The 27,634-nt window shown below is 42.7% G+C and overlaps 2 protein-coding genes across 2 annotated transcripts; one reads left to right on the top strand and one right to left on the bottom strand.

The window, feature by feature from the left end:
• Positions 1-3,772: 3,772 nt before the first annotated feature.
• sox8a (SRY-box transcription factor 8a) lies at positions 3,773-6,325 on the bottom strand. Its single transcript, XM_070926624.1, has 3 exons — positions 5,805-6,325; positions 4,683-4,933; positions 3,773-4,545 (listed from the first exon to the last, which is right to left on the bottom strand). Exons 1-3 carry the CDS (start codon positions 6,212-6,214, stop codon positions 3,773-3,775), a joined length of 1,434 nt encoding a protein of 477 aa, XP_070782725.1. The 5' UTR covers positions 6,215-6,325.
• Positions 6,326-7,175: 850 nt separating this feature from the next.
• Positions 7,176-24,949, top strand: lmf1 (lipase maturation factor 1). The gene is made up of 11 exons (XM_070927245.1): positions 7,176-7,377; positions 8,265-8,574; positions 8,996-9,006; positions 10,293-10,441; positions 17,178-17,243; positions 20,450-20,617; positions 20,789-20,969; positions 22,552-22,705; positions 23,068-23,251; positions 23,949-24,061; positions 24,469-24,949. Exons 1-11 carry the CDS (start codon positions 7,176-7,178, stop codon positions 24,653-24,655), a joined length of 1,725 nt encoding a protein of 574 aa, XP_070783346.1. The 3' UTR covers positions 24,656-24,949.
• Positions 24,950-27,634: the final 2,685 nt, after the last annotated feature.

The raw sequence follows: 27,634 nt of genomic DNA, 5'->3' as shown, positions 1-27,634 counted from the left end.
TTTAAAACCTCAATCTGACAGCTGTTCTCTCATTTATTTGTACTGTTGAACATACTGAGTCATCGTAGACAGTTATTGCTGCTTTAAAGGATTGTAATGTGACAGGATTGTAATTTATATAACACTTCTACAGCTGTTTTATTTACGTTTTTGCATCTTGTTTTAAAGACACATTGTTGTGTTGACCCTAAAATCACAGTGATTGTTTCATGATAAAAATCTTAACATTAATACAGATGAACCTGAAATCAAGTGGCAGTGTTTGATTTGTCCTCAGTGTTTAAGACATTTCAGTGTGTCTGTGTCTTCTTTAGGACTACATATACAAATACAAATAGGATACTTTTCAACTCCAGGTAGGTTGATTAAAGGATTATTTCAGTTTATTACAACTTGGGTCTTATTTCCATACTTTCCATTACTCATTCTTATTGGTAACAATAACGTATTTCTTTTATTTTTATTTTTGTATGGTCAAGTATATACTGTGGACCACCACATACCACAGCATTTATAGCCCAAACAATGCACAAAACACTTTTTTAACCAAACCACCAGGTTAGCCATGTGTTTCTTGCCTTGTCAAACTTTGTTGCAGTGATATCATTCCCAGCTCCCAGCAATTAAATTTGGTTAGCTTTAAAGCTAACACCCAAGTTGAAATGAACCAGTTTTCCTTAAAAGCCCCTGAAAAACGTCCTATTCTTTTTGAGCATGTGTACTGTAAAGCCAATGCTGTTGTTAATGTGCAGTTACGGTCATTTAGCCAGCAGATGGAGCTCTTGTGTTACTTCACATATTGTCACTGTAAGGCGAAAAATCTTCATCTGCTGAAATGCCCATGAGAGGAAGGTGATGTTTTGTCAACCCATAGAGCAGTATGTCATCCTTGAACGAATGAAGAGATTAAAATCACCGCAATCAGAGTTTTGAGATTGTTTTTTTTCACTTGACACTCGTTTTGCAGACAGGCAACACATTAAAGAAATAGTTTGAATTGTTTTTTTGTGGGGGGGGGGGGCACAGGCAGATTTTTAATTCTTTACTTTAAAAACCTGGCACCTGCATTACCCACAATGCACCTCAACCGCTGAAACATCTGTCGCAGATTCGGGTGTGTTATGCTAGCAGTGGCTACTGTAGCCTCGAGCTAGCCTCCAGCAGAGATGACGCGGGCTACAGAGGTCTGGTAAACTCACTTCTTTCTAACTCCGTACCCCTATTTGTAGTCGTCAGCCCCAACCTACACGGACACAAGTGACATTACATTACAATTACCAGACTCCCTCTGGAGCTAGAAAAAGCTTTATACAACTTTCCCCCCCCCCCCAAGACCTGTGAACAGACTTTGATGTGTAAAATCCTCGCAGTAAGTGTGGAGTTAGTGCCAGGAGGCTATTAGCTTAGCTTTGAATAAAGACTGGAGGCATGGGGGGAAAAGCTACCCTGGTTCTTAACAACAATTCGTAACTCCTTCTAACCACAAGCCTTTTTCATTTTTTTTTTTTTTTTTTTTTTTTTACATTTCTTTATATTTACAGATTAAAGAAACAAGATATGTGTTAATGCGTATTTTTATATTATGCTAAGCTAATCGCCGTCTGGCTCTAGGTCCACACCTAATGCACACAGACGTGGGAGTGGGATTGATCTTTTCATGAAATAGGCATATTTCCTAACATGTCGAACTATTTCTTTAAAGGTAAAAAAAAAAACAAGGGCACAAGGGGTCACTGAACTGTTAAATGAGTATGAAAACGATGTGAACTAGCTTGATCTCAACCCACCTGAACACTGAATCTGGAGCAAAGTGTTAGACAGGGCTCTCCACCACCATCATCAAAACATAGAAGGAGGGTAATGTCTTTTGGAGGAATGGTGTTCATCCAACACCTTACAAAGACACTTTTGTGATGGTGTTCCCTTTTAATGTGTCACCCATCTGTATGGACAATGTCACTGCAGAAGGTGCAGTAGTCCAGTGTTTTCCTAGTTGGAAAGGCTTGTGTGATGTTACAGTAGATGGCGCTCATCACTCACTTGCAGCAGGAGAAGTGTGAACTGGTCTGGTGGTGTAAATGTCACCTGATGATCTCGCCACTCTTCCACAAACTTCCACATACTCGCTCTGGCTCCGGGGCTTTATGCAGTTATGGGTAAATCAATGTTGCTTCTGTCTGGCCGTCTTGTTGTCGCTGGCAACCAGGTTGTCAAGGTAAACTGCTCAGACAGTGAGCCACTGAGCTGCAGCGGGCAGGTCGTACCCACACAGGAAGTGTTTAAAAGCGGGCGGGGACCTCGGCTCAGCAGCCACCGTGTTTGTCCTGAAGATAATATGGTCGGTGAGGTGCTGGCACGTGTAGCAAACATTTATTAAAGGTAAAGCTGCTGCTTCAGGACAGAGTAGGTTTTCGTTATTTTTATGTTCCAACCATTTGGGAATTACGTGTTCTTATGAGTTTAGAACATTCTTTGAGTGTGGGACTGTAAAATAATTTTAAGAAAATGATTAAGTCAGACTTGATTCATGTCAATAAGTTGAAGCCTTTTTCTGTGTCATAAGTCACAATGGGGCATGTCTTGTAGTTGTTTTACAGTGCCTGGAAAACCCAATCCACCTGTCCCGTCCATCAGGCCCTGCAGCCGACACTCCAGCCAGAGCTCGAACTGTGAAATTTGCTAATCTCCTCGCAGGAAAGCCAGCAGGAGCAGCTGCTGGACTGGAAACGAGCCGGAAATGAAGCAGCAGACAGGAACAGGTCAGCAGCAAGAGCAAGAGGTACAGCCAAGGGAGAAAATGGCCTCGGTGATATAAGATGTGTCTGCTGAGTGCTGTGACTCATTTCTTTTAGCGTCCTGTAATGTAATGATCTAGAGTTTTTAATTATATTTTATTATTCTACAGTTGGTCCGACAAGGTGCAACTGTGCACCTACTGTCGCCTGAATGTGTGAGAAGGAGAAATGTATTGTGAAATAACTGGTGTGGTTAAATCACACACATTATCACAGTATGTGACATTTTTCCTAGATACAGAAGTGATACGTTTTGAACAGTAAAACACATAATAATTGCTAGATGATAAAGTGCTCAAGCAGTTGCACACAAGTTTCATATTACCCTCAAAGAGGACTCAGATTTATGTAAATATGAAATTCTGAGTAGTTTAACATTTGGGAAATACACTTATTTGCATTCATGCCCAGAGTTCAAAACACACCATTTTTTCCTAAATAAAAATAAATAATACTAAACCTTTCCATAATTCTGCCCTATAAAAGAAAAAAAAACGTTCAGTTTTAATAAAAAAGCAACACAGTCGACTTTGGACCTCATCGATGTGAAGGTAAAGAACAATTTTCCTCAGCCAGATTAAGAGTGGAAAAACTGCTATTAAACCTGAAACTCCCAGTCTTAAATAGGTGCTACTCACATACCAACATTTCATTAGTGTGGAGTTTTAGTGGAACATTGTAGTGTCCTGTACAGGTTTAATTGTAATTCCTCTGTCCTTTTTACTCCGAAAAGGGTCAAAACACTGAATCTTTGTTAGTTTTAAGATTTTCTTCCATGTAAATGAACAAATCTAACAATATATTGAAGCTTTGGCCAACAGATATCAGGGCTGTTCTTCAGAAATAGCAATGAACTCTTGAGTCATCAAATCTCCAAACAGTGTCTTATCAGTCATTAAAGTAGGCCACTGTTCCAATCTGAGTAGTCATTGAAGTTTTTGTCCATATGGCCAAACTTTTGAAGGGTTTCCTCCTCTTCAAGGTCTGGTGAGCGTTGTGTAGATGGGCTGCTCCCAGCCAGAGGGAGGACTGTGCGGAGGTGGTCCCAAGGCCAAGCTGTTGATAAGCGGTGTGGCATAAGGCCTGCGAGAGGAGTGAAAGTACGGGTACTGATACAGACTGGCAGGGTACCCAGAGAAGGCACTGTAGAAACTGGAGCTTTGAAGGTCAGTATAGTCTGATTGGTTGGTGGAGGATGAAGAGGAAGTGGAGGAAGGGCAGCCTCCTGAACCAAGGGAGGTGTACTCCGGTTGTGGCGGTGGGGGAGTGGAGGAGCTGCTGTAGTGACCTGGGCTCATCTGCTCAGTTTTAATCTGAGATTTTTGGATGGTGTCCTGGTGAAGCCCATGTGTATCACGACTGGAAGAGGAGGGTGGTATTCCAGTGGAAGTCCCACTTTTGGGTGTCCAAGTGGGAATGCCGTGGGAGTGAGAGAGGATGCTGGGTAGGATGAAGGATCCAGAAGGGTTGCTATGTCCGTGGCTGGTGTCCGGTGGGGTTAGAACAGCGGAGCCGTGGCTGTTGGGAGGGAGGTACTGGTCGAACTCATGGACGTCGAATCCGTCGATGGTGCTGATGACGTCGGTGCTGAGCTCTGAGATGTCCACGTTACTGAAGTCGATGTTCTGACGGCTGGCGGGAGGAACAGAGCCGCTGCTGCCGTCCCCAGACCGGTGGCCCTCGTGTTTGTTCCCCTTGTGAAGGTCGGTTTTAGGGGTAGTGGGAGGTGTTGGAGGTCCGTGAGACTGACCTGGAAACCAAAACCAAGGAAACACCGATCAATATTTCCATGCTTATCCAAAAAGGGTAAAAGAAGTTAATTGCAGTACATGCTCTAATAAAACATGGATTCCAATCTAATGACCTGGATGGTATCAGTCATCTCACCTGTCCTGTCTGGATGGTAATGATGGTGCACTTCCCCTGCACCAGCCAGCCTGGCCACCCCTGGTTCCGCCTTATACAAGCCCTGCTGATGCTGCTGCTGGACCAGTCCGGGCCTACAATCCCCCTGTCCTGGTTTGGCACTCTTGCGTCTACGAGGCTGGTACTTGTAGTCTGGGTAGTCTCTCTTGTGCTGCAGCCTCAGCCTCTCGGCCTCCTCGACGAAGGGACGCTTCTCTGTTTCAGAGAGAAGTCTGAGGAAGAGAGGAGCGAGTTATTGGATTATTGAACATCCTTTTAAATACCAGCAAGTACATTGGCACGTTATCCATGTTAGCATTCTCTAAAATACCAGACAGGAAGTGACACATTTGAATCATTCTTATTACTTCACTGAGTGACATTTTGTGCACTTGTACTATTTGCAACTGCTGCATTTTTCGGAACGTATTAATAATAATTATTAACAACAAACACAAAAAATAAACATTTATGATATGTTGTCAATGATTAATAGATGTCAGAAAATTTCAAATTCATTCATACATTTCAGCATGGCTTCTTATATTTCATGTTTACACTGTGCTATCTTACACACAGCCTGCTGTAACGCCTCATAGACTGACACTGTCACTTGCTTGCAGTCATTGCAACGTGGTTGTGCCTACTGCGCGCACCGCTCCACTGTTTTTGAAGGATGGATGGACGTTTATGTGGGAGTCCCTCAGCTGAAGCGGTTCTGCTTCTGGACAAACCAAAACCTTTTAGAGCGTCCGTCAGCTGGAAAATGGAACTTTGGAAGTCGTGGCACCTCTTTCCTTTTCTCCAGCTGAAGGCCAAGGTTTTTGAAGAAAGTGCAACGCTTGTGAGATTGTCTGGCTACCCAATTTGGTCATTTGGCCAGGCAAACTACTTGCTCGCTTATGCAAAAGTGAATGCTTAATAACTTTTATACTTTAGTGCTTTTTTTTTTTATTGCTTGTCAGCTGTCATTTTATCAGGAGAGTTCTTGAAGAGATCTTGACCGGGAGAGACAAACTGTGGTGGTCTTCAGATTTAGTTGCATGCAATACCAGCAGCTCACTGGTTAAACTTGAGACCCTCTGGTTGAGCTGCAGTACCCACCGCCACAGTTTGCCCAGAGTCTTGCTGAGCTCAGCGTTGTGCAGATGAGGATACTGGTCCGCCAGCTTCTTCCGCGCTGCCTGCGCCCACACCATGAACGCGTTCATCGGCCGTTTCACGTGAGGCTTGCTCTTCAGCCCTCTCTCCCCCTGGGAGGGCAGCGGTACCAGCGACCAGTCGTAACCTTTCAGCACTTGCGACACCGCGTCGCGGATGCAGGCGGGGAAGCGCTCATCCTCGACGCTGCCCTCCTGTTCGTGCGTAATCCCCGGCGGGCGCGCTGCCTCCTGTGCGTCGGACCCGGCTGGAGAGGTCGGGGACTCTGAATCCGATCCATGCTGGGACAAGGAGCTGTCGCTGCCAGCTGAACTGCGCGGATGGTCTGTCAAAGACATGTTCTCCTCCGTCATTCTTGGCGGGTAAAAAGTTACTGGATGGTCCCGTGTCGCTCTCCAAGTGCGTAAATGCGCACGCCTCTGTGGGAAGACTTTCACCCTGAAATCAAGTAAAACCCCAAATTTCTTGTCTTGGAACTTGCCACTTCTTTCTATGCCTCCTCCACAGCCAGGCAGAGATTGACGAGCTTTCTTTTTACCACTTAACCTTTTACTAAACTACTTGCATCTCTCCACCCCTCGTGTCCGATTGGCTTTTGCAAAGTTTCACAGGCAGAGTTCCTCCTCCTCTGGCAGAAAGAAGCAGGAGGAGGCAGAGAATTGTTAATAATCAATATTGCATTTAGAATTCAAAACAAAATGTTGTGATTGTTTGGTTAGTAGTGTACGCATTAAAAGTTAGACCTTCCATGGCTGGATTTGTCCCAGTTCAGAGGCAGAAATGGAGTACTTTACTTGAGCATTTCAATTTGATGGTATTTGGTGGCAAAAGATGAGTTCACACTAAACTGCCAAATAAATTAGCTCCACCGTGGGCAAGTACAGCATTAAACATACATACATACATTAAAATGCTGCGTACACGTTAATGCATAAGTCATCATAATCCAATATAATATTAATAATATTACACTCACAAAGGGGTCATTCTGCATGCTTTAATGGGTGTAAATGAGTGTTTTTTAGTTTTGATACAAAGATCTAAGTACCTGTTGTACCACTGTCCAAGTGTTTCCTTGTTATTATTATTATTATTATTATTATTACAGACGTATACCCCCCAATTTATATAGTAACATTTCCAATTTGTTTTTCAAATATACTTTTATTCTTTGCCTTATTTATTCAGTTATGACCTTAGTTCCACACAATAATAATCATATAAATAATGACAATAATAATAATATTAATAATTAAAAAAAAATGGAATGCACTTCCGCGTCTGCGTGGTCACGTGGCCGTGAGGTCCGCGAACATGGCGGCCACCAGTGACAGCTCGGGAAGCTCGGTGAGGAAAAGACGTGTCGACGGCAGCAAGACAGAGAGACGGTCTGCCGACGAGAATGGAGCAAACGCCCGCGAAGACCGCGAGAGAGCCAAGAGCCGTCAGCCGCCACAGACCGGGACTCACTGGCTCACGCGCATCGTGCTGCTGCGCTCCGTCGCCTTTATTTACTGTGAGCATGTTGCCGTTCACCGGCCAGGTTGTCGCTCACCTGCAGTCGGACTGTGTTTGTAGCCAGCTACGTCGGCGTTTGAAAGGATGGCGCTCTTGTTCACATGGTGTTTGTAGTGTTGTCCTTCAAAAACAACAAAACTTTATTAAATCCTCTAAGAGAGTTAGTGGGTGCGTTCTTTAACCTGGTGCAGCTGTTACCTTTGCCCTTGTTCTGCAGTGACAGGGTGACAACGCACTGTTTGATGTGCATAAAAAACATCTTTTGATTTCTGATTTAAAAGTAAGTGTCATTTAGTTTACACAAGTGTTGATTAGCTTTTAGCAGAAACATCTCTTTGCAGTGGGATCTCTTATTCAGGCAAAGCAGTTAAACCTCAATGTCAAAGAGAAAAAGTTAGAGCAGAAAAAGTACAGAACTATTGGCAACCAAGTACTAACCAAGTACTACTAATATACTAAGCATACTCTACTACTATAAGAGTATCTAAATTACTCATTAGGAAGCAGAATGACTATTGGATGACCATTACTGATGCATTCATCGTAATCAGCGCGTTAATGTCGTCGGTGGTCGAGGGGGAGCTAATTTTTACTGCTTTATGTATTGTAGGCTTAGTTTCATCTACAACAATACACTGCTCATATGTTCTGTATGTAAAATCCTGTAACTCCTGTCAGTGTCACTAAAATGAAGGGTTTTGAAAAGCACAGTGTCTTCCTCTGAATAGCATTGCACGAGAAGTATTTAGTATAAAATGGAAATACTCAAGTAAACTACATCCAACTTGAAACATGCAACCCCGCCACAGTGTCCTAGGTTTGTCCCGGGGTCTCCTCCCAGTCAGTAATGCCTTTCTCCCCTTTTGTCTCCCCTCTCCTCTCTAGTTGTGGCGTTCAGCGTCGCTTACAACCAGAACAAGCAGCTGATAGGCGAGCGTGGCCTAATGCCCTGCAAGGGCTACCTCAACAGCGTTAAGCGCTACGTGGGGGGGAAGATAGGCGCGGCCGCCTTCACGTACACCCCCTCCATCCTTTGGCTGTTGGACTGGAGTGACATGGATGCCAACCTGGACGGCATTGCCCTGGTGGGGATGGCGCTGTCTGCATTTGTCCTGGTGACGGGAATGGCCAATATGGTGATCATGGTTACCCTGTGGGTGCTTTACCACTCCCTGGTCAACGTGGGGCAGCTGTGGTGAGTCTGAGATATACACATAATAAATACTTACATTATATGTAAATGGCAAACTGTATTACAAGATAAAGACAATTTTGCTAAATAAATAGATCAGGTTTGGTTTTGATTCCATACTTTCCTTTATATTTTGTGCTTTTATTGTCTTATATCACAGTGATTTTCTTTTTTAAAAGCTGCACTAATTAATATTTTATATATTAATTAATATTTTATATATGAATTGCCATAAATAAATGAGAATATTCTTACGACATGATACAGACATTAGATACTCTCGAAATGCCGTTTCATCTCGACTTTAGATAAATAAAGAATATTCACATTTGTCAAATTTAGATTATTCTTGCTGTTCCTTTTTAGTCCCTTAGTTTAAATGGTAAAGACTGTATGATATGATTTCTTTTTTCTCTCTTTCTAGGTACTCCTTCGGTAAGTGAGCCCCCGAATCCCTCACAGTTTTCAACCTTCACACAAAATCCAGGTGGATTTGAGGCAAAGCATTAACACTCAGGTTTGGATGTCATTTTAGTTTGTTTACAGTGAAGCGGATGAATGTGGTAAAGGCCCTCAAACCAAACTTGGATGACACTGACCTGTTTTGACACATCTGATACATGCATTTAGATATTTCACACTGATGTTATCAGAGTAGAAATGGGTTAAAACACAGTCACTGGCAGAATTCAGGTCCACTGATGTACAGTACTTTGTGAACCCAGTAAACTGTAGTGAACATAATAGTAAAGACGGAGGACAGAAAGGAAAGAAATAAAGTATAAATAGGAGGTGGCTTGTAGGGCTCCGGCCCAGATAAGTGGCGAGGTCAGTGGCAGCTCTGTGATTGGCTAATGACACTTTGTACTCAGAGACGCCAGGCCAGTGTCTGTGGTTTGGGAGTTGTGGCTTCTATTTCTTCTATTTTTTTTTTCTTTTTTCTTTCTCCCTCACTCCCTGTTTTCCTTTGGCCCTGCTATCACCCTATAGCTGACAGTGCGGCTTCAAGTCTGCAGACTAAGCTCCTCCAATTGTTCCCCAGTCTAGACTACAAACCAGAGGGCATTGGGTTGTTCTGTGTTAGGGGCATTAGTGTCTGGAATAGTGTACCTGGCAGACACTGTTAAGTCTCTTTTATAAAGGGAGATCTTGTGATATTATCGATAATCAAATCATGTTCTCTTTTGATAAACAATCTCCACAAAAGGTCTTCACTCTCTTATTCTCGAGCTTTTGACCATTTGACCAGCGTTTTCTTCAGCAGCAGATGAAGTTTGCTCAGTTGTCTTTCGAACTGAAGATTTCAAACTTTCGGATTCGATTGATTGCCATGAAACTTAGCAGAGACATTTGTTGTCCCCAGAGCCTTAAACCTACTGACTCAAGTGATCCCTTGACTGTTCCTCTAGTGCCACCAGCAGGTCAAAGTTCACCCCTATCCAGTGACGTATATCTGAACATCTACCAGTTGGATTGGTACAACATTTTGCACAGATGCCCATGCTCTCCAGAGGATTAACCCTACTGACTTTGGTGATCCCCTGACTGTTGCACTGGCACGAAAGCAAAATAGATGAAAGCAAGAGAATGCTTTCATCTATTTGGCGTCCTCCAAAGCACCGTGGACTGTCTGTGGTTTAGCTTGAGTGTGCTCTTCTGTGGTACATTGTCCCTTAACGTAGAGAAAGACTTTTTACAAATTTTGTTTTTTATTTGTCCAGGTTGGGAGAGTCAGCTGTTGGAGACAGGATTTCTGGCCATTTTCCTGTGTCCGGCGTGGACTCTGTCCCAGGTCCCCCGCCGCTGTCCCCCCTCCCTCGTCTGCATCTGGACCTTCAGGTGGCTCATTGTACGCATCATGCTCGGCGCTGTGAGTAAAACACTTTACAAATACATGCAAGGGTCCGCTGCACCTCTCGGGCCACCGAAACTAGAGAACTGCTTTGACAAAAAACAACAAAAAAAATAGCAACAAGATAATTTATGGATGAATTTTTGCTTGTCGTTTCTCGTAGCAGCTGTTGAACTTGTCAAACACAATAAAAACTGAACTGAAGTTTACTTAGAACCTGTCTTATTCCTAAAACCCATTCACTGCCACCAGAACCCTGACTAACACATTTCCTGTCGGGAGATCCTCCACAGACACTGATACTATTCCTGTCTAGGCGGAAGCAGAAAGGCGAGCGCTGTACTTACACACACCTGAATACACCCAGCAAGCCTACATGGAGAAATAAAACCATTTTGCAACGGTGTAATTCCCGGGGATATTCCAGTGTTTGTCCTCCTGATTTTAGATGGCTACTTTTGGAGCAGCGCTTTGCTATAAAACCGTGCCAGTATTTGGAAATCCAACCCAAATATATGGTCGGCTAAACAACATGTCTGGTTGTTTGACAGTTTCCCTGGTGAATTTTAGACCACCGGCTCGGTTTTACCTGTCAATCACTGCAGTTACCACAAATCCAGCCGTGTTTTTCCTATTAGGACCGTGAAGAGAGCTGAAACACAAGGCGAGCCACCTCAGCAACACGCAAAGTCACTACGATGTTGAGAGTTTTGCCTTTTGAAAACGACTTGTCCGCGCAAAGTCTGACAGAATTGTTGATTGCAGAAATTTTATATTTGCCATTGAATGATGGTATGTTCTAAATGGTAGAAGGAAATGTTAAATATTGGTTAACAAAAATTATGAATGTAATGATTTTTTGTATGATTTTTGGCCCATGACATAATGTTTTTGTTCCCAGAAATATTCATCACAGAACTCCTGATACTACAGGTACACGTATTAATGCGTGTATCTGGTGTTTATATACAGTTAGGAGCTCAATTGATTGGTCAATTGACGGAACATTTAATTGAATAATTGGTAATTGTTAAACTGATGTCTGATGGTTCCAGCTTCTTGAATGCCAGAATTTGCTGCTTTTTTCTTGTCTTACGTCACAGTAAAATGTTATATGTTTTTTAGTTTGAGGCCATTGGTCAGCTAAAACAAGTAATTTAATGACATCACCGTGGGCTCTAGGAAATTGTCATGGGCATCTTTCACTTTTCTTATGTTTTATAGACTAAAAGATAATCGATTCATTGAGAAAATAATCAGCAGATTAAAAAAAATAATCCTTTGTCGCAGCCTAGTACATCTGTTCTTTCAGCATAATATTCACTTCTAAGGATTTTTTAAATATCTATTGTTCATGACAGTGATTTGAAATTAAACCCAACATTATACTTCATTGTTGAATTACTGAATTCTGCTTGTGTTCAATTTTTAGTTTTTAATGAATGGGTTAATCTCTTCCAGCGACGTCTGCAGAAGGTGTTGGTGTCACCCTGATCTGATTGGATCAGTTGATTAGATTTTGGTGATAATCCACATCTGGGATTTTCACAAAGAGATTTTCTTTTTTTTTTTGGTAATTTGTAACAATGCTGCATTTGAGTGCTGGTAAGAATGTCAGACATCCAGAGCGTTCACATGCTATTTTGTCAGGAAATCAAATCCGGATGTCAAACAATAAACAAAGGAAACAAATTTTCACAGAGGCTAGGAGAGTCTTTTCCTCATCTTTGCTAACTCTCTGTGAGGTGTTTTGCGAAACAGATGTAGCTTCAAATGTGTAATGAGCATTTCTAGGTAGATTCACAGAGACAAATCTATTCCAGATTACATGAGATTACAGTGTTTGTTTGTGTAGCAGCTCGGCAGTGTTAAGCACAGCACAGCCCCTGCCACAGTCCCTCAGTGTTTGATCCACCCAGGTCACAGTCGTTTATCTGTCTGACAGCCTGTAGTTCAGCGCCGCTCTGTGACTGCTGTGGAGTTTGTGCTCGTGAGGACGACACAGTTTAGCACGCGCTTCAAAGGAGCCCTCAGTTGTAGGAAATGAGTGGGAGAGGAGGGTGTATAAGCCCACCCATCACGCTTCTTGAGTGTATTTTCACAGCATGTCTAAGAAAATGTCCCAAATTGTCACACGCTGTTTACACGCTTTAATGTAATGATACATACTGTCACAGTGGCAAAATAATTTGGGTATCTTATCTTCATACTTGGGATGGGCTGATGTGCTTTTATATGGCCATTACTGATGTTGCAGTTTCCCCTTATTATCCTTTTACCAGCTGTTGCAACAATTAAATTCAAATGCAATCTTTCTTTGAAAAGCAAACATTGAGAGTGGTGTGAAAAGGTGTCCCATTAATATAGAAATCATCAAATGTGTAGATTAAAAGAGAAACCAAATATGTGTCCTCAATTACCTTTGATAAGAACAACAGCATCTGCTAAGCTAGATAAAGCACCACCTCCACATGGGTTGTAATTGGCTCAGTAGAACAAACAGAACTTCCAACACACACACACACACACACACACACACACACACACACACACACACACACACACACACACCAGTGGTACAGCAGGTTGCCCAAACACAATCGTTTCCAACACCTGGCTGCAAAAATAAAAGAATTGTCAGATGACCATGTTACGCTAAACAAGAGTGTTGACATATATGTTAATTAATGGACTAATTACCTTTTGACTAGTGTCTTCATTAGCATAGCCGGATATGTTCGATATATTGTGCTAATTGTGTTGGGACATTAAGCAGCTGGTGTGCCTCTTGATTTGTGCCGCAGCGGCTTGTTTACATCAGCAGCCCGCGCGGCGATAACCTACAAAAAGCGTAGCTAATGACCCATGGAGCTTATTCTTTATTTGCACTGCTGTATGTGACCACATCTCCAAAGTGGAATATTTTTGCTTTATTAAATTGGGCAGTAGACAGCTCAAGTAACACAATATGTCAGCCATTCCTGGTGCTAAGATCATGTGGCGGCAGCCATCTTTGGGCTAAACGTTTTTTGGCACCTCCCAGCAATAACTTGTGTTGTCTTTCAGATAGATGTCTATTTATTCTTTGTTCATCTAGTACAGAGATAAGACCCAGGCGTGGTTAGCGTTATGTGGAAGCAGGGGGGGAACTGCTATCCTTGACCAGTCATAAATGGAAATATCACACCTTTGCTCATTTAGGCCTTATATTTTTGTTAGCAAGCAAGCTAGTCACTAGCTAGCGGGTGTTTCTACAGTAGCCACTGTGAGTGTGTTAACATGAACTTTTCCTGACCTGTTAGCTGAATCATGTTGTTTAATAAAATAATGAATAATAAAGCCTGTGAAAATGGGGTTCTTGATATTTAATCTTTTGTCCCAGAATGAGTTTGCCTCGCCACATTTCATGTGAAGGAACTTTTAAATGATTCATTTCTCTGGTTTTCTGCTAATGTTTATGAGCTTCCTGGTCAAAGCGCTGGCACGGCGATTGTGAATTGGATTACACATTTCCCTGCTGGCAGGAACACCCCTATTAAACACTCCCTGCAGCAGTTGGAAATGCTATGCTAGGTGTGGAGTTTGGGGTGTTAACTGGGATTAGAAAGTTAGCGCGAGAATGTGTTTTGTGAGTGCGGATCAGATTGGTTTGCCAGTTGCTAAGGATTTGGGGATATAGTGTTGCTGGCATGCTGACTCGTCCAGGGTGTTGGTGTACATCTGGCCGCCTTGACTTGACTGTTCTGATGAATATCTGGGGTAGTAGTGAGTGTGTTGATAATGGGGTGTCCATGATCTTGCTTTGCTTCGGCTGCACAGTGGCTCTGACCTATTAAGAAAAATATAGTTTTCCTCTCTTTGACCTATGAGAAGTTACAAGGAACAGTGTGGAAAACTGGCTAACAAAGATTAGAGTTTTGTTTTGTCATGCTCTAATTTGACTCTACTTTGTAATGTTTAAAGAAGAATTATCATCACACTAAAACAGGAAGAAACTGATGATTGATGGATGTGACTATACCACCATTTGGTTTGAGACTGTTGCAGCCCACCACAGTCTAAGTAATAGACGTCGTCATTTCATCAATTTCCAATACAGAAATATTGACTATAGCCACTTTAAACAGCAACAATCTTGGTTGGAAATTATGAACATTATTATTCATAATTATTCAAAGGTGAGAGGAAGTAGTAGTGCTTTTATTTCCGTTTTAGTTTATAACAGGATATTAGAAGTTACTTATTTCTTACCTACTTTTGACAATGAGCGGCTTCTTGTTCTTGCTTTTTGTTGAATATATGCGCTTATATGAATTCCCTTTGACTGAAGGACCAACTGTGTCCGTCAAAGCACTGAATCCAAGTGCACTAATAGTGTGAGTGAGGCCCCCGCCGTGGTGACCTGTTGCTTTCTTTTTTAAACCCTGTTTTCATTGTTGGGATCCAGGGTAAACCATTGTTTGCCAGTCTCTCACATCGAAATGATGAAATTTACCTCATGTCAAGTTCTTTTTTTAGCAAATTAAATCACTTCTCACTGTGACCTATTGGTATAACATGGTGAATTTGTCATTTTCTTTTAGTGATGGCCACCAATTTTCCAGTTCTTTTTGAAAGAGCAGGGGGGGAAAAAAGCACAAATGACATCTTTCTAGCAAACCATGTCATGCCATGTCTTTGATGTTAATATACATTTTAAGAGTATCAAACAAAAGTGTTTGTTAAAAGTCTTAATTAGATCTCAGTTGTCGTCTTCCTGGAAATGTGCCGTAGTCACATCAGTGCCCTTTCTCCCGGGGGCCCTCACTCTGGGCAGACTGCTCTGTTTGTGTCGGAGCTCTGTATATCAGGTTGTAATTGATGACATTTCAGGACCTCATGACTGGATTGGATTATCAGCGACATCTTCGGCCGCATCATCTCAACAGCCAGCAGCTGCAGCCAAGCTCATAATCAGAATGAAATGTCCTGGTTTTTCTAAATCTGGTTAGCGGGGTCAGCGGCCGATTCACTCCACATTCCATGCCAACCACATGGCGGGCTGATGTGTCAATATTGACAGTCTCGTGTCTTGGATAGCGCAGTATTTACTTAGTTCATTTAGTGAAGAAAGAGGCTTGGAGTGGAGGACACATTTCTCTCTGTGTTTCTGGTCTAGTTTGAGTTTTATTCCTCATTACCTCTCTCAGACACTTTTAGTCTTTTTAAATAACATCCATTTGTGATACCCAGTGAATTCTGTGAGCTGTGTGTGTTAGAATCTTGCCTCATCTACCTCACGTAACTTCCTTCATTTCCCCAAATCCCTATGGATAACTCGGAGAGAGTGGGATGCTTTTAATCAAAGGTGGGCAAAAAAATTATCGAATTATCACCCAAGTAATGGCAGCCGTACGTATTTGATGGCAGATTACTTCCTCATTTCGTTAGGCCTAAAACAGGCCTAGAAGCGCGATACTTCTTATTTTTAGGATGAGCACTCCTGTTCAGTGCCTGACACGGCATAGCTAGATGTATTAGAGCTCATTGGCAAGCTGTATGTGTCGCTCTCGGTTAGTGAGACGCACAGAGCTAAACGCCTGTGAGCTGTTGTCGAGAGTGCAGAAGGTCAGAACAGCCCATGGTGTGTACAGACGGCAAGCAAATTAGATTTGTTCTTTTAGGTTTGCTCTTCAAGGCTGACTGTCCACTTTGTAATGTACAGGTGACTGAACTGATTTGATTTGTGATTTGTGTGTGTAGAGTTGGTGTGGCAGTATGAACTGAAGAGGAGTGGCGCTGGGTCAACAATACACTTCTTTCCAGAAAGAGAAAACTAAAATGTATCTTTCAAAAAGACCCTCATAGTGTGTGTCAGTGTGCACACTAAAGAAGTGTAATCAAGAAAGGGACACCCAGTTGCAAACATCCCGCAAACCAACATTTTGGCTCTTTATATAAAAACCATAGAGCTCCGAGAAAGAAAGCGTAGCTTTATTAGATTATATACAAGTTATAAATGTGGGAATGGTGACTGATCAATAATTCTAACCAATACATTGATATTTACCCTCCATATTTAAGTATCTAACTACAGATATACGGTATAAACTGGTCAAACGGCTGAATGCCAATATTATATGCTTGTAAGTACAAGAGTACTGCTTGATTCAGACCAGAACTAACAGAACAGTCACACCACACTGCAGCTCACTTCACCCCTCTTACTTTATGTCCTCACACATCATTGAATCTCTTCACCTTTGAGGTGGTCCTCTATATGGATTACACACTACAAATGATCACTCCTCCTCTGTCTTCTCTGTTTTATTAACAGTGGATTAACATAATTGGAAATTGAGTCTTTTATTAGAAAAGTCATTCATTATTCGGTGAATGTCAAAATTGTCAACCTGCAGTCTGATTTTGAGTCCTTCCTTTTGTAAATGTTTATATTTTTAATGCTTTTCACATCAAGCTTTTCCTCTAACTGTTATCTTGTCCGTTAAAAAGTGCCTTGTTTTGCGTCAGTCAAAATGTGTTCCACTCGTGTACGCACCTGGTGGAGGAGGGTAAATCCTAATCAGGTTTCATTCCTGTTGGACCGTTTCTGCTAAATATGGGATTTGACTGACCATAATCTATAATCTGATTTTTCTAATAGGCTGTTGGCGGTTGCTTATTTGACCTGATTTACAGCAGCGCTGCTTGTTGAGCACGGTGCGAGTGTGCGTCATGAACTGTAACACGTTGGTATGTTTTCTGTCTTTTTCAGGGCCTCATTAAAATCAGAGGCGACAAATGCTGGAGAGACCTCACCTGCATGGACTACCACTACGAGGTGTGTGTACAGAATGTGTTCAGTGTACTGTGTGTGTGTGTCTCCCTGCTCTGTGTGTCATGCTACTGAGTTAGCCTGTTACAGTACGTAAAGCAGATGGTCATTATCGATCTCCTGCTCTGCGTCTAAGAGTTATTCAACCCACTAACCTTCACATCTGCCACTGAGCATTTTTTTTTTCAGCTTTCTTTTCAAACCATTCATGAATATGAAAACCCTGATTCAACAAGGAAAAGTTACCAAGCAGTCAATTACTTACTGCTACTTTCACGTGGAGACCGAGTCGCATCAAGGAAGTTCAAAATGCTTGATCATCAGAAATCCTCACATTTGAGAAGCTGGAGTTGCTATGTTCACCAGCTAGTCACTAACTTAGCAGTTGGGGCAGGTAGTGTACATTATCAAAGCTTTCTTGCTGAAATCAGCAGCCTGTTGCTGTTGGAAATTACACTGAAATCTCAAATCAGTTTTATTTATGTAGCCCAATGTCACATGTTTTCCTCCAGGGGCTTCACAATCTGTACAGCATCTATCTTTAGCCCCAGTGAGACACTCAAGTTGCAGGCTGCAAAACTCTGAGCTAAAAGACGTAATAACGCTCCATAGAGCTGAGAGGAGCTGCTGAGTTGTGTCATCCTTTTCTTTGGGTTCCCAACCCATCACATGTTTTCCACAATAAGCATGAATCTGACCAATTGTTAACATACAAATATTGATCAGAGCAGCTTCAAGATATACTTAGTTCATGAAAGCTTTTACGTTTTCGGTGCAGAACAACTCGGTACTTGGTTGTTCTGTCATGGGAAGAATCTGCTGGTGCACGAGAAATGATGCATTTGACGTTTCCAGACTTTAACAACAGTGAAAGAGAACAGGGTGGTTATCATGAGTGACAGAGGAAATCAGAGAAAAACTCATTCTCTCAACATAAAATCCCAAGGCTGCTTGCCGACTTCTGGGAAGCGCAGTTCAGAAAACACCACATACTTGGAGCCCCGAAGATATCGCGAAAGCTATCAAATTACCAGTTAAGATGACACTGTTATTTTGAGTTATTCTTGTGGGCAGGTGGCCAGCATAACTTTAAAAAAAAAGCCTAAATCATTCCCTGAAGCTTTCTACATTTCCCAAAGGCCTGCTTTCTTTGACGGCACTGAACTCACATCAGGCCAACCACACCAGGGCAACACATTACAGTAACCGCTGTCGTGGGATTCAATAACTCAGCCTCTGACACAGAGCGTGAGGTTGTGTTTCTTTTTCCCCTGTGGGACACTCTGACCCACACTGCTCTGTGTTACCAAGCCGCAGAGGGAGGAGGGCCGTCTTCTGTAATTCTGTAATTAACATAGACAGGAATACACTGGCTCCTATGGGACCGGATGACTGGAGATGACACTCAACACACATTTTAAGAATACAATATAATAGATACTTGCACAGTCTGAAATACAATGGGAATGGAGGATAGACTGTAATACAGCGTCAGAGTGCAGAAGTGAATCGGGAATTATGTACTTCATATTTATTTGGTTTTCTGGTACTCAGGCATTGTGAATCTACTGTGATTTATCTCCCAATTTGCAGTTCCCAGGGTTGGAACAGTTTTAGCATTACTAATGCCATGGAAATCTCTAAGCCAGTGGTTGTCAACTGGGGGGGGGGGGGTAAGATGAAATATGGGACAGGATGTTTTATCCACTGCTCTCTTTTATTATCTCTGTCTATTATCTTCTTGTGAAATATCGGACAGTTTCAGAGTCTCTGTCCTCTCTGATAATTAATCAAATGAAACACGCTGAACAGGGGAAATCGCTCCTTGGTTGAACCACTCCGTCTACGTAGATTCACCACTGCGCATTATGTCGATGATGCTAATCAAGGGATTATGAAACAAAAGTCAGACCGAAAACAAAAGCCCTGTGTCATGTCCCGCTGATACAAAGCAACACGAGCAACCCAAAGTCATCCAAACTTCACAATAACCGACCAATATCTCTTTGGCTTTGTGTCCTTGCCCTTTTAATGCTGAGCAGGTAGCATAGACTTGGTTTGTGGCTTCCAATTGAAACATTTAATTCACAAGCACTAAAACACCCTCTTGCTCAATTCAATACACACAGGTGTTTTTGTAGCTACAGGCTTACTTGGTCTGGTATGACCACTAGCTTGAAGTGGCTGGCTAGTGTTTGCGGACTTTAGATAGACATAACTGACACTACTGCGAAAAAACCTGACAAATCATATTACTACATGGGCCTTATTCCCCCGAACGGCTTTAACCTCAACTGTCAACAGCCTTAGGGGTGATGTGGATTTACATACATACACATACATAGCACCGGAAGCCACTGGCGCCAGGTGAAGCCATATTAACCCCCTCTGACACACTGGTCTCTTTCAAACCCCCCTGTCCTGGCTCTCAGGGGGCTGCTGTAGGTGTGTTTCGGCACGCTTGGTGTTTTGCTTGCTTCGGCCTGCTAGTTTGCAGGCCAGGTGGGGTTGTTTGGTTGTCTGAGGTTGCAGGCTCCTAGCCTTTGGATTTTCCGGGGTGTTTTGGTAAGCTACAGGTTAAATACCCCCCCACTTTTTTTTCTTCCATTCCATAAAAACAATAAGAGTATAGACTAGCGTGGCAGTGTCTTGTTTTCTTTTTCCCCGCCACCTATTTCTGTGCTATATTTATTTTTCACCACCTCACCTGAAACTGTTTGCATGTTCGGCTATTACACGGTTTGCATGCGACCACCTCTCGCACACACACACTTAATCAAGCGTATGCAAACACTGCACAGCTCTGTATGAGTGTTTTTTTTTTTTTTTGCATGTAGGTGGGGTTGCCTTCATTTAAATGAAGTTCCGTCTTTATTTAGACATGGAAATGTTTCCCCCCAAGGTGTGGCACCATAAATGACTCTCTCTGCAGACACGACTTTAGTGCCAAAGTAAAGCAGCTGCATTTTAAGCAGTAGAAGAAGCCTATGTTTAGAAATGTGTGGTACAAGTATTATTAAACTTTTTAATGCATAAATATCATGGAACAAAAATCCACTGATTAAAGATCAGGATGATCTTACCCCTCTTTTCAGACACATTTGATGAAACAAAGCACTGTCTCTGGCATCACCAAAGACATTAAGGTTTCCCATTTCCACCTCCGTCTGTTCTCCTCTTCACTCTCTGCCCTTCTCTCCGTCTCTTCCCAGACCCAGCCCGTTCCTAACCCCATGTCCTACTACATGCATCGCTCCCCGTGGTGGTTCCATCGCTTCGAGACGTTGTCCAACCACCTCATCGAGCTCGTCTTTCCGCTCTTCACCTTCTTGGGCAGGCGGATGCGCATAGTCAACGGAGCAGTCCAGATCCTGTTCCAGGTAAGTCCCACTGTTCAGCTTTGTTGGCATGCATTTTTCAGATAGTTCAGCAGGTTTTTAAAATAGTTTATTTTGCTTAAAAAGTATTGACATGTTTCTCAACCCATTAAGGAATATTAAAAAACAATTCAAAACTTCAGAGATGCATGGTTTTGTGCTCTTGTGCTATAGGTGGTTCTGATAGTGAGTGGGAACCTCAGTTTCCTTAACTGGCTGACCATTGTTCCCAGTCTGGCCTGTTTTGACGATGCATCGCTGAGCTTCTTGTTTCACTCCGGAGGTGGAGCCAAGAAGGCAGTGTTGGAGATACAGAATGAGGATGCAGCTGGACGCACCCCCAAACCCACCAAAGGTATTAAGGGGCCTTATTCACAAAACATCCGAAAAGTAGCTCCTAACTGGTTGAGTTAGGACTGACCTTAGGGCTCCTAAGTTTTAAGAGTCTAAGAGTCATTCACATAAAAAAATAGACCTGTCACTTGTCAACCAATCACTGTAGACATAGCAAGTAGGTCCATTCGTGAAATATAATGTCACAGGGTCAACCCCGGCCCTTCTCTCAGCTCAGGAGTTCTCTCAGTTCCTGACTGAACGTGTCTCTCAGCTGCTTTGTGAACAGGTGTTCAGAGAAAACCTTTAGCTAGCGACCTTTAGCGCCATCTAAGAGGACTCCTAGCGGTAAGATAAGATCCTCTGTGAGTCCGAAAAATGTGTGAGTCATCATGAGTTATGGCCATATATACTTTTTGCAGAATTTCAAAATAATGTGTATTTTCACCAAAACACATTTCACAGTGTTTCCGACCTTTTTCAGTCTTTGTTTTTCAAATGGTTTGTGTCTCTTTTTGGTATTAAACTTAAGTACACACAATGGGTCCAGAGAACGTAGTCACTAACAGTCGACAACTGGCCTCAGTAAGTAGTGGGTCTGGTCCTATTGGAGAGGGAATTATGGGAAGAAAAAGGGATTAGCACTTGGACAGCTGAGTAGCTGGGAAAAGTATGACATATGGTTTATTGGAATTTAATGTGATGTCGTTTGCATTTTTACAATACAGACTGGTTCAAATGTGGTAAAAGCAAGACTGGCCCCTCTCTAATTGGTCTCATCGGACCCATTAGTGTCTTTGCTTTATTGTGGCATGTTGAATGTAAAATCGGCTCCTACCTGGAGTGTTAGCATGTTTTAATCATTTGAACAGACCCAGTAAGTCGGTCTTAGTGTGAAAAGGTTCGGTTGGATTATGCTGATGTCTTTAACATGCGCTGGATAAGCAGGCGGACGCAGGTAGGAAGGGCCCAATGTGGACTCGGCCAACATTTGTCAATAGCAGCCGTCCCATGATCTAACAGGTCAAACCTTTTCCACTGAGGAAGTGTTAAAGCCATCACACACACACATATACACACACACTTAATAGCACTAACTCTGTACACACAAATGAACCGGTAAACACGCCGTTCCCCCTGCAGATGACTCCCCTTCTAAGGCCAGACACTAACAAATATGTCACCTTGATTTAAGCTGTGATTACAGTTTTCCCCTGGGATGCTTGGCTTCATTTTGAAATCCTGGAATGGATAATACCTTTAAAAGTCGACTAAATGTACCAAGTAAATAAACGCCGGAGCAGCTCCTTTAGGCCAAACAGGAGCAAATGACATGCATTGCTCCCTGCAATTTAATCAAATCTGGCTAAGAGCAGTGTCTAGATGGAGTGTGTAACGGATGGACAGACAGACTGGAGCTGATCCGCGGTTCTGCTCGTTTAAACAGAAAAGACAACAAACGTATCCAATATCCCTTGTAGTCAAAAAATAAACCCATAATGACGACTGATGCAGCAGTTTTCCACTGCTGTGCTGTTTTTCAAATCATTCTACTTTTTCTATTTGTGTGTGTGTGTGTGTGTGTGTGTGTGTGTGAGATACAGGTATGTTGATACGTCGGGTGGTGAACATCTCTTTGGGCGTTCTGATTGGCTGCCTGAGCATTCCCGTGGTGATGAACCTGTTGAGTTCCAGGCAGGTGATGAACACCTCTTTCGACCCGCTGCGCATCGTCAACACCTACGGGGCCTTTGGCAGGTACAGTGTACAGTCAGGGGTCACTGGGGTCACCTGTGGATCCTTGAAAACACGACGCCTTAAGATGTTTTAAAAAGAACTGCAACAATACTTGCTTGTCCATATGTACGTTGAATTGATTGAAAGTTCATTTTTGACCTCATAAAAACATTTTTTAAACATACTGAACATTAAAAATGACAAAAAAAATGTGTTATCTAGCCATTCCAAACGTTTTGGTTTTTACTTGCCGAGGTTTTAGGTGTCTGTCCGTGAGAGAAATAGTAGAGTGTCGTCTGTGTAGCAGAAAAGTAAACTCTAAAAAGGAAAAATGTATCCATACCTGTGTGAGACTAAAAATGTTAATAACTCTCTCTCTCCAGCATTACCAAGGAGCGTACCGAGGTGATTTTCCAGGGCACTTTAAGCCAGGATCCCAAGGACCCTGAGGCGGTTTGGGAGGAGTACCAGTTCCTGTGTAAGCCAGGGGACGTTTACCGACGACCCTGCCTCGTATCACCGTACCACTACCGGCTGGACTGGCTCATGTGGTTTGCTGCCTTCCAGGTGAGACACTCAGCAGCTGCAGGAGGGGATGTACAGAGTGAAGTACACTACCAGCCTAGAAACACATGAACTCTTCACCATCAGTGGGTTTTTGTATCTGGGTGTAGGGGGCATATAGGGTATATGTTATGTTATTGGTGCCAAAACTGGTTTTGTGTCATTAATCAGTATCTTTAGATATAAGGTAAAAGATCCTGTCACTTCTGATAATATGAAGTTAAAACACACATAGAGACGTTAGTAAATGGAGTAAGAATTCATTTAGCTGGTTTATCAGCGGCTTCATTTTGAGGTGAAGTGATTTAGGTTTGTGTGCTTAACAGTAGTTGTGAGTAGTCCGGCAAGTATTCACCTCCTGTGTGTGGCCACTAGGGGGCAGGAGTGTACTTAAATAGGATGACTTTTGGTGTAGTCTCTCTGTCAGTCTCTGTTTCTTGTCTTCTGTCTGTCTCCATATCTTTCTCATTGTCTCTTTTGGTGTTTACTTGCCCTTCTTGTCTCATTGTCTGCATCCCTGTCCCTCTTTTATTTTTATGTCTTTATTATTTTGTCTCAGAGCCTCTTACTACACTTCACAGTCTCCTTCTCTGTCTCTCGTCTCTTTGACGTTCTATTATGTTTTTGTTTTTTTTCTCCTTTTCTTCCCTCTCTCATTTTCCACTCATTTCTAACACCCTGTCTCCATGTTGTCATACAGACCTACGAGCAGAGCGAGTGGGTGATCCACATAGCGGGACGTCTGCTGTCCAACGACAGCACAGTCCTCTCCCTGCTCGACCACAACCCCTTCCAGGGCGGAGAAACTCCCAGGTAAACACACACAGTCGCAGCAAAGGTCCGAATACTGTGTGATGGACTTTTATTGGCATAAACTGCTTTATGTCGACACCAAAGTGCTTTTGTGTCCTGAAATAGCACCCATTTGTCCTATTAACGATTGAGCTCTGGTTACAAAAATATATCTGTCGTGTAATGTGTGTTGGCAGAGATCCATCAAATGACAACTCCATACTCTCGGTGCTATAGCCCCCTCTGGTGAGGCAGCGAGAGGATAATGTCTTTCTTTCACTGAAATATGTGGAAGTTGTGAGGTGTCTCACAATGTATTTGTTAATAATATATGCCTGTAATTAAAAATGATAATAATCTAATAATTAGATAAGAGTTTATATGCACATGATTTCAATTCAATATGTGTTTGTCCTCCTCCTTCCCAGGTGGGTTCGAGGGGAACATTTCAGGTACAAGTTCAGCCAGCCGGGCAGCGCCGCCGCAGAGCAGGGGAAGTGGTGGCTGAGAAAACGCATCGGGGCCTACTTCCCTCCCGTGGACCTGGAAGGACTCAGGGGCTACTTCCAGTCCAGGAACTGGCCCCACCCACACATACCACCAAACAGGAGCTAAAGCCATGACCTCTGACGTGACCTCTTGATTACAGCACCAAGAGGAAAATGAGTTGAACACACATTACAAGGACCAAGGGTGGTGTCAGGTTTTTCAGAGTGCAAGGTTTCATGGAGAACTGCTTGATAAAACCTGAAATCAAACATCCTGACATTTACTCACAAACAACATGATGCTTTTCAAGGTTTCATTTCGGGACGTATCTATGTATCACACACAAATACGTCCCTTTGTGTCTCATAAAACAACCTCAGTGAAAGCCCAGTGTTGAATATTAAAACTCTTTCAATTCAACTTCTGTTTTTCCTCCTGTGTTTTTTTTGGACATGAATATTTCGGACAGGCTGAGCATTTTGTGGCTGTTGCTGTGTCGCTTAGCATTCGACCAGCTTAGCGGTGTTATAGACGACTCAGTTAAATGGGAACTCGCTGTGGTTTAAAACACAGCTGCGTGCTAACTGGGGTCTGCTTGCTGCTTGATATTACATGGAAAACTGGACTGATTTTGTTTTTGTCTAAATAAGCCACACAAACGTCAGTGTTTGCGTCAGCCTGACTAAAATAACCTCCTCTCTTCCTGCTAGCTACACAACAAAAAACTTGTTTAAATTGTATCATTACTGTCAAGTTGCATTGTGGGGAATGTAGGCACCAGGTGTCTCTCCACATCCTTTGATCTGAGTTTATATGAAACAATGTGGAGTAAATGTGAGCGGGTAGTCATGTGATTTCAGCAGATGCCAGGGCTGAATATTCCAGACACGAGCTTGTTATCATGGCTTTCTGGTAGACGCTGTAGTAATGCCAAGCGGCCACTAGATGGTGCCGTTCTCCAGGTAATTCATGCGATCTGGGCTTTGCGGTTTACTCTCCCAGATTCATCACTTCAGCAGGATTTTCCTCAGAGTTAACCAAACTACACGGAGGTGTGTGTCGTGCATATGTTTGGTGTGGTGTTTGTGTGGTGTTTGAATCTCTTCTGTCTGTCCAGCCAACATCATTTTACCTTCCTATTGTGCCTGAGGTATCCAAAACACAGCGACAAAGACTGATCAGTGTGGCTGTACCCTCAGCTGACCACTAAAACCATTCACCTGTCTGCAAAATGAATTGTAACACATATTGATTCCTAGTTTTCTATACAAATTGTTCCTCGACTGTCTTTGAATTTGATTCATCGAGCCTGTTTTTGGCTTTGGTTTCTGCACATCTGATGGAGATATTTTTCCAAAGAAAAGCTGGTTAGTAAGCGCCGCGCATCTTGAATATGAATTATTCCAGCCGCTGCCCAGTTCCCTTTGTGCCTCTTGCAGATCATGTAGCACCAAACAGAGTGAGACATTTATTAACCTCCTCAAGGGAGAGTGGGATTTAGTTGGAACAGCAGATGGAGCAAACACGATAAGCACAATAAACTGTCTCTACTGGTAATAAAAAAAAAAAAAGGAACCTAGTGATTTGTTTGTGTTTGTGTGTGACACAGTGGATCTGTCTTTTTGTTTATTTACAGCAGGAGCCTCTTAGTTGACTGTGGTTTACCTTGACATTGCTGTTGCTCTAGCTAACAGGAGCTTCCTGGCTATAATCGCGAGCAATTGTCGCGCTTGCTTAAGAGAGGCCAACTTCAAGAAGGATGAAATAACCTTTAATAAAGAATGAGGTTGAGTTTTCACGATTTCTTCCAATTATTTCACAACCTGTTGGTTCATTTAAATATTTCACAGTGTTTACTCATGATCATTTCTTAATGTGTTTATTCATTTAATATTGAACTCTTTGGGACTCCATAAATATGAGCTTTGGGTGATATAAAGTGACAAATTACTCCAAGGGTAAATAAGGCTGGAGGCAGGAACTCTATTATAACATCAGTGGCGGATGAGTGTGTGTGCTCCTCCTGTTGTTCGCAGCTCATTGGTCTTGACGACGCACCCCTTTCCACAGCATGGGCGGTTTTTAATAGTCTCCCCTTCAAACGTATCTGCATCCTGTTTTTGTTGTGCTCCCCTGCCTTCGGCCTGCTAATAAATTTCCCCTCAGAATCGCTTTCGCAGCTTTTCTTGCGGTTTTAATGAGACTTTGATGGTGAACTTACAGATTGTACGCCGGATCACGTGGCCATCCCTGATTGTGTAACAGACAGCAGGGACATGTGTCTGTCTCATCTCTTCAGCTCCAGTTTGGCATTTTCCCTGTTGTCCTCTGATATAATATTAAAATGGAAGGGGGGGGGGGACTGGTTTTGACCAACCCATACATTTTGCTCCACAAGCAGTAATAGTTGTATGGGTTAAAATCATCATAGACTGTATAAAATAAGTGGATGAAGCCTCTGTGACATCACCCACTGGTTTGTGGACTACCGTTTTGAAGCCTTGAGTTTGCCATTTTGGCCGTCGCCATCTTGGTTTTCTGTGGCAAGAAGTGAGAGGGTGGAGCTGGGATCTGAGAACCTAAGGACACCGTGCACGTCCACCTATACCAGCAACCTGCACCTGGCTCCTGGCTACGCCATGCCAAGTAGCTGCTAACTAAGTTAGCTTGTAAACGTACTTAACGGAAAAAGTGTCTTTTAGTACAACGGAATGCCTCTATCCTGATTGACAGGTCATCTCATTGACTTGTCATTCACAATGTAGCCACACCCTAAATCATACCCAGCTTTATCATCTATTTTACTCTAAATGGGACCAGACTTTACAAAATGAACATCATGCTGTGTTGAAGACTTGAAACTACTGCTTGAGACCATAAACTTGTTAGGAAAATGTTTTCTGAGGTAAGAAATCAAACGAGAAGTAGGGTCCTTTCCCATAGACTGCTATACAATCTCACTTCTTTTTGAAACCAGTGGAGTCGCCCCCTGCTGGCTATTACAAAGAATGTAGGTTCAAGGCACTTCGGCATGGGCTTCACTTTTCTGACCCAGAGGGTGGTGCTTGGTAAAAAAATCTTGGTGGGCGGAGGGCAAAAACGTGT

The sequence above is a fragment of the Enoplosus armatus genome, chromosome 20 (assembly GCF_043641665.1).
Source record: "Enoplosus armatus isolate fEnoArm2 chromosome 20, fEnoArm2.hap1, whole genome shotgun sequence".
Taxonomy (NCBI): Eukaryota; Metazoa; Chordata; class Actinopteri; order Centrarchiformes; family Enoplosidae; genus Enoplosus; species Enoplosus armatus.
The sequence above is the reverse complement of the archived record's forward strand: the minus strand, read 5'-3'. Positions and strand labels throughout refer to the sequence as shown.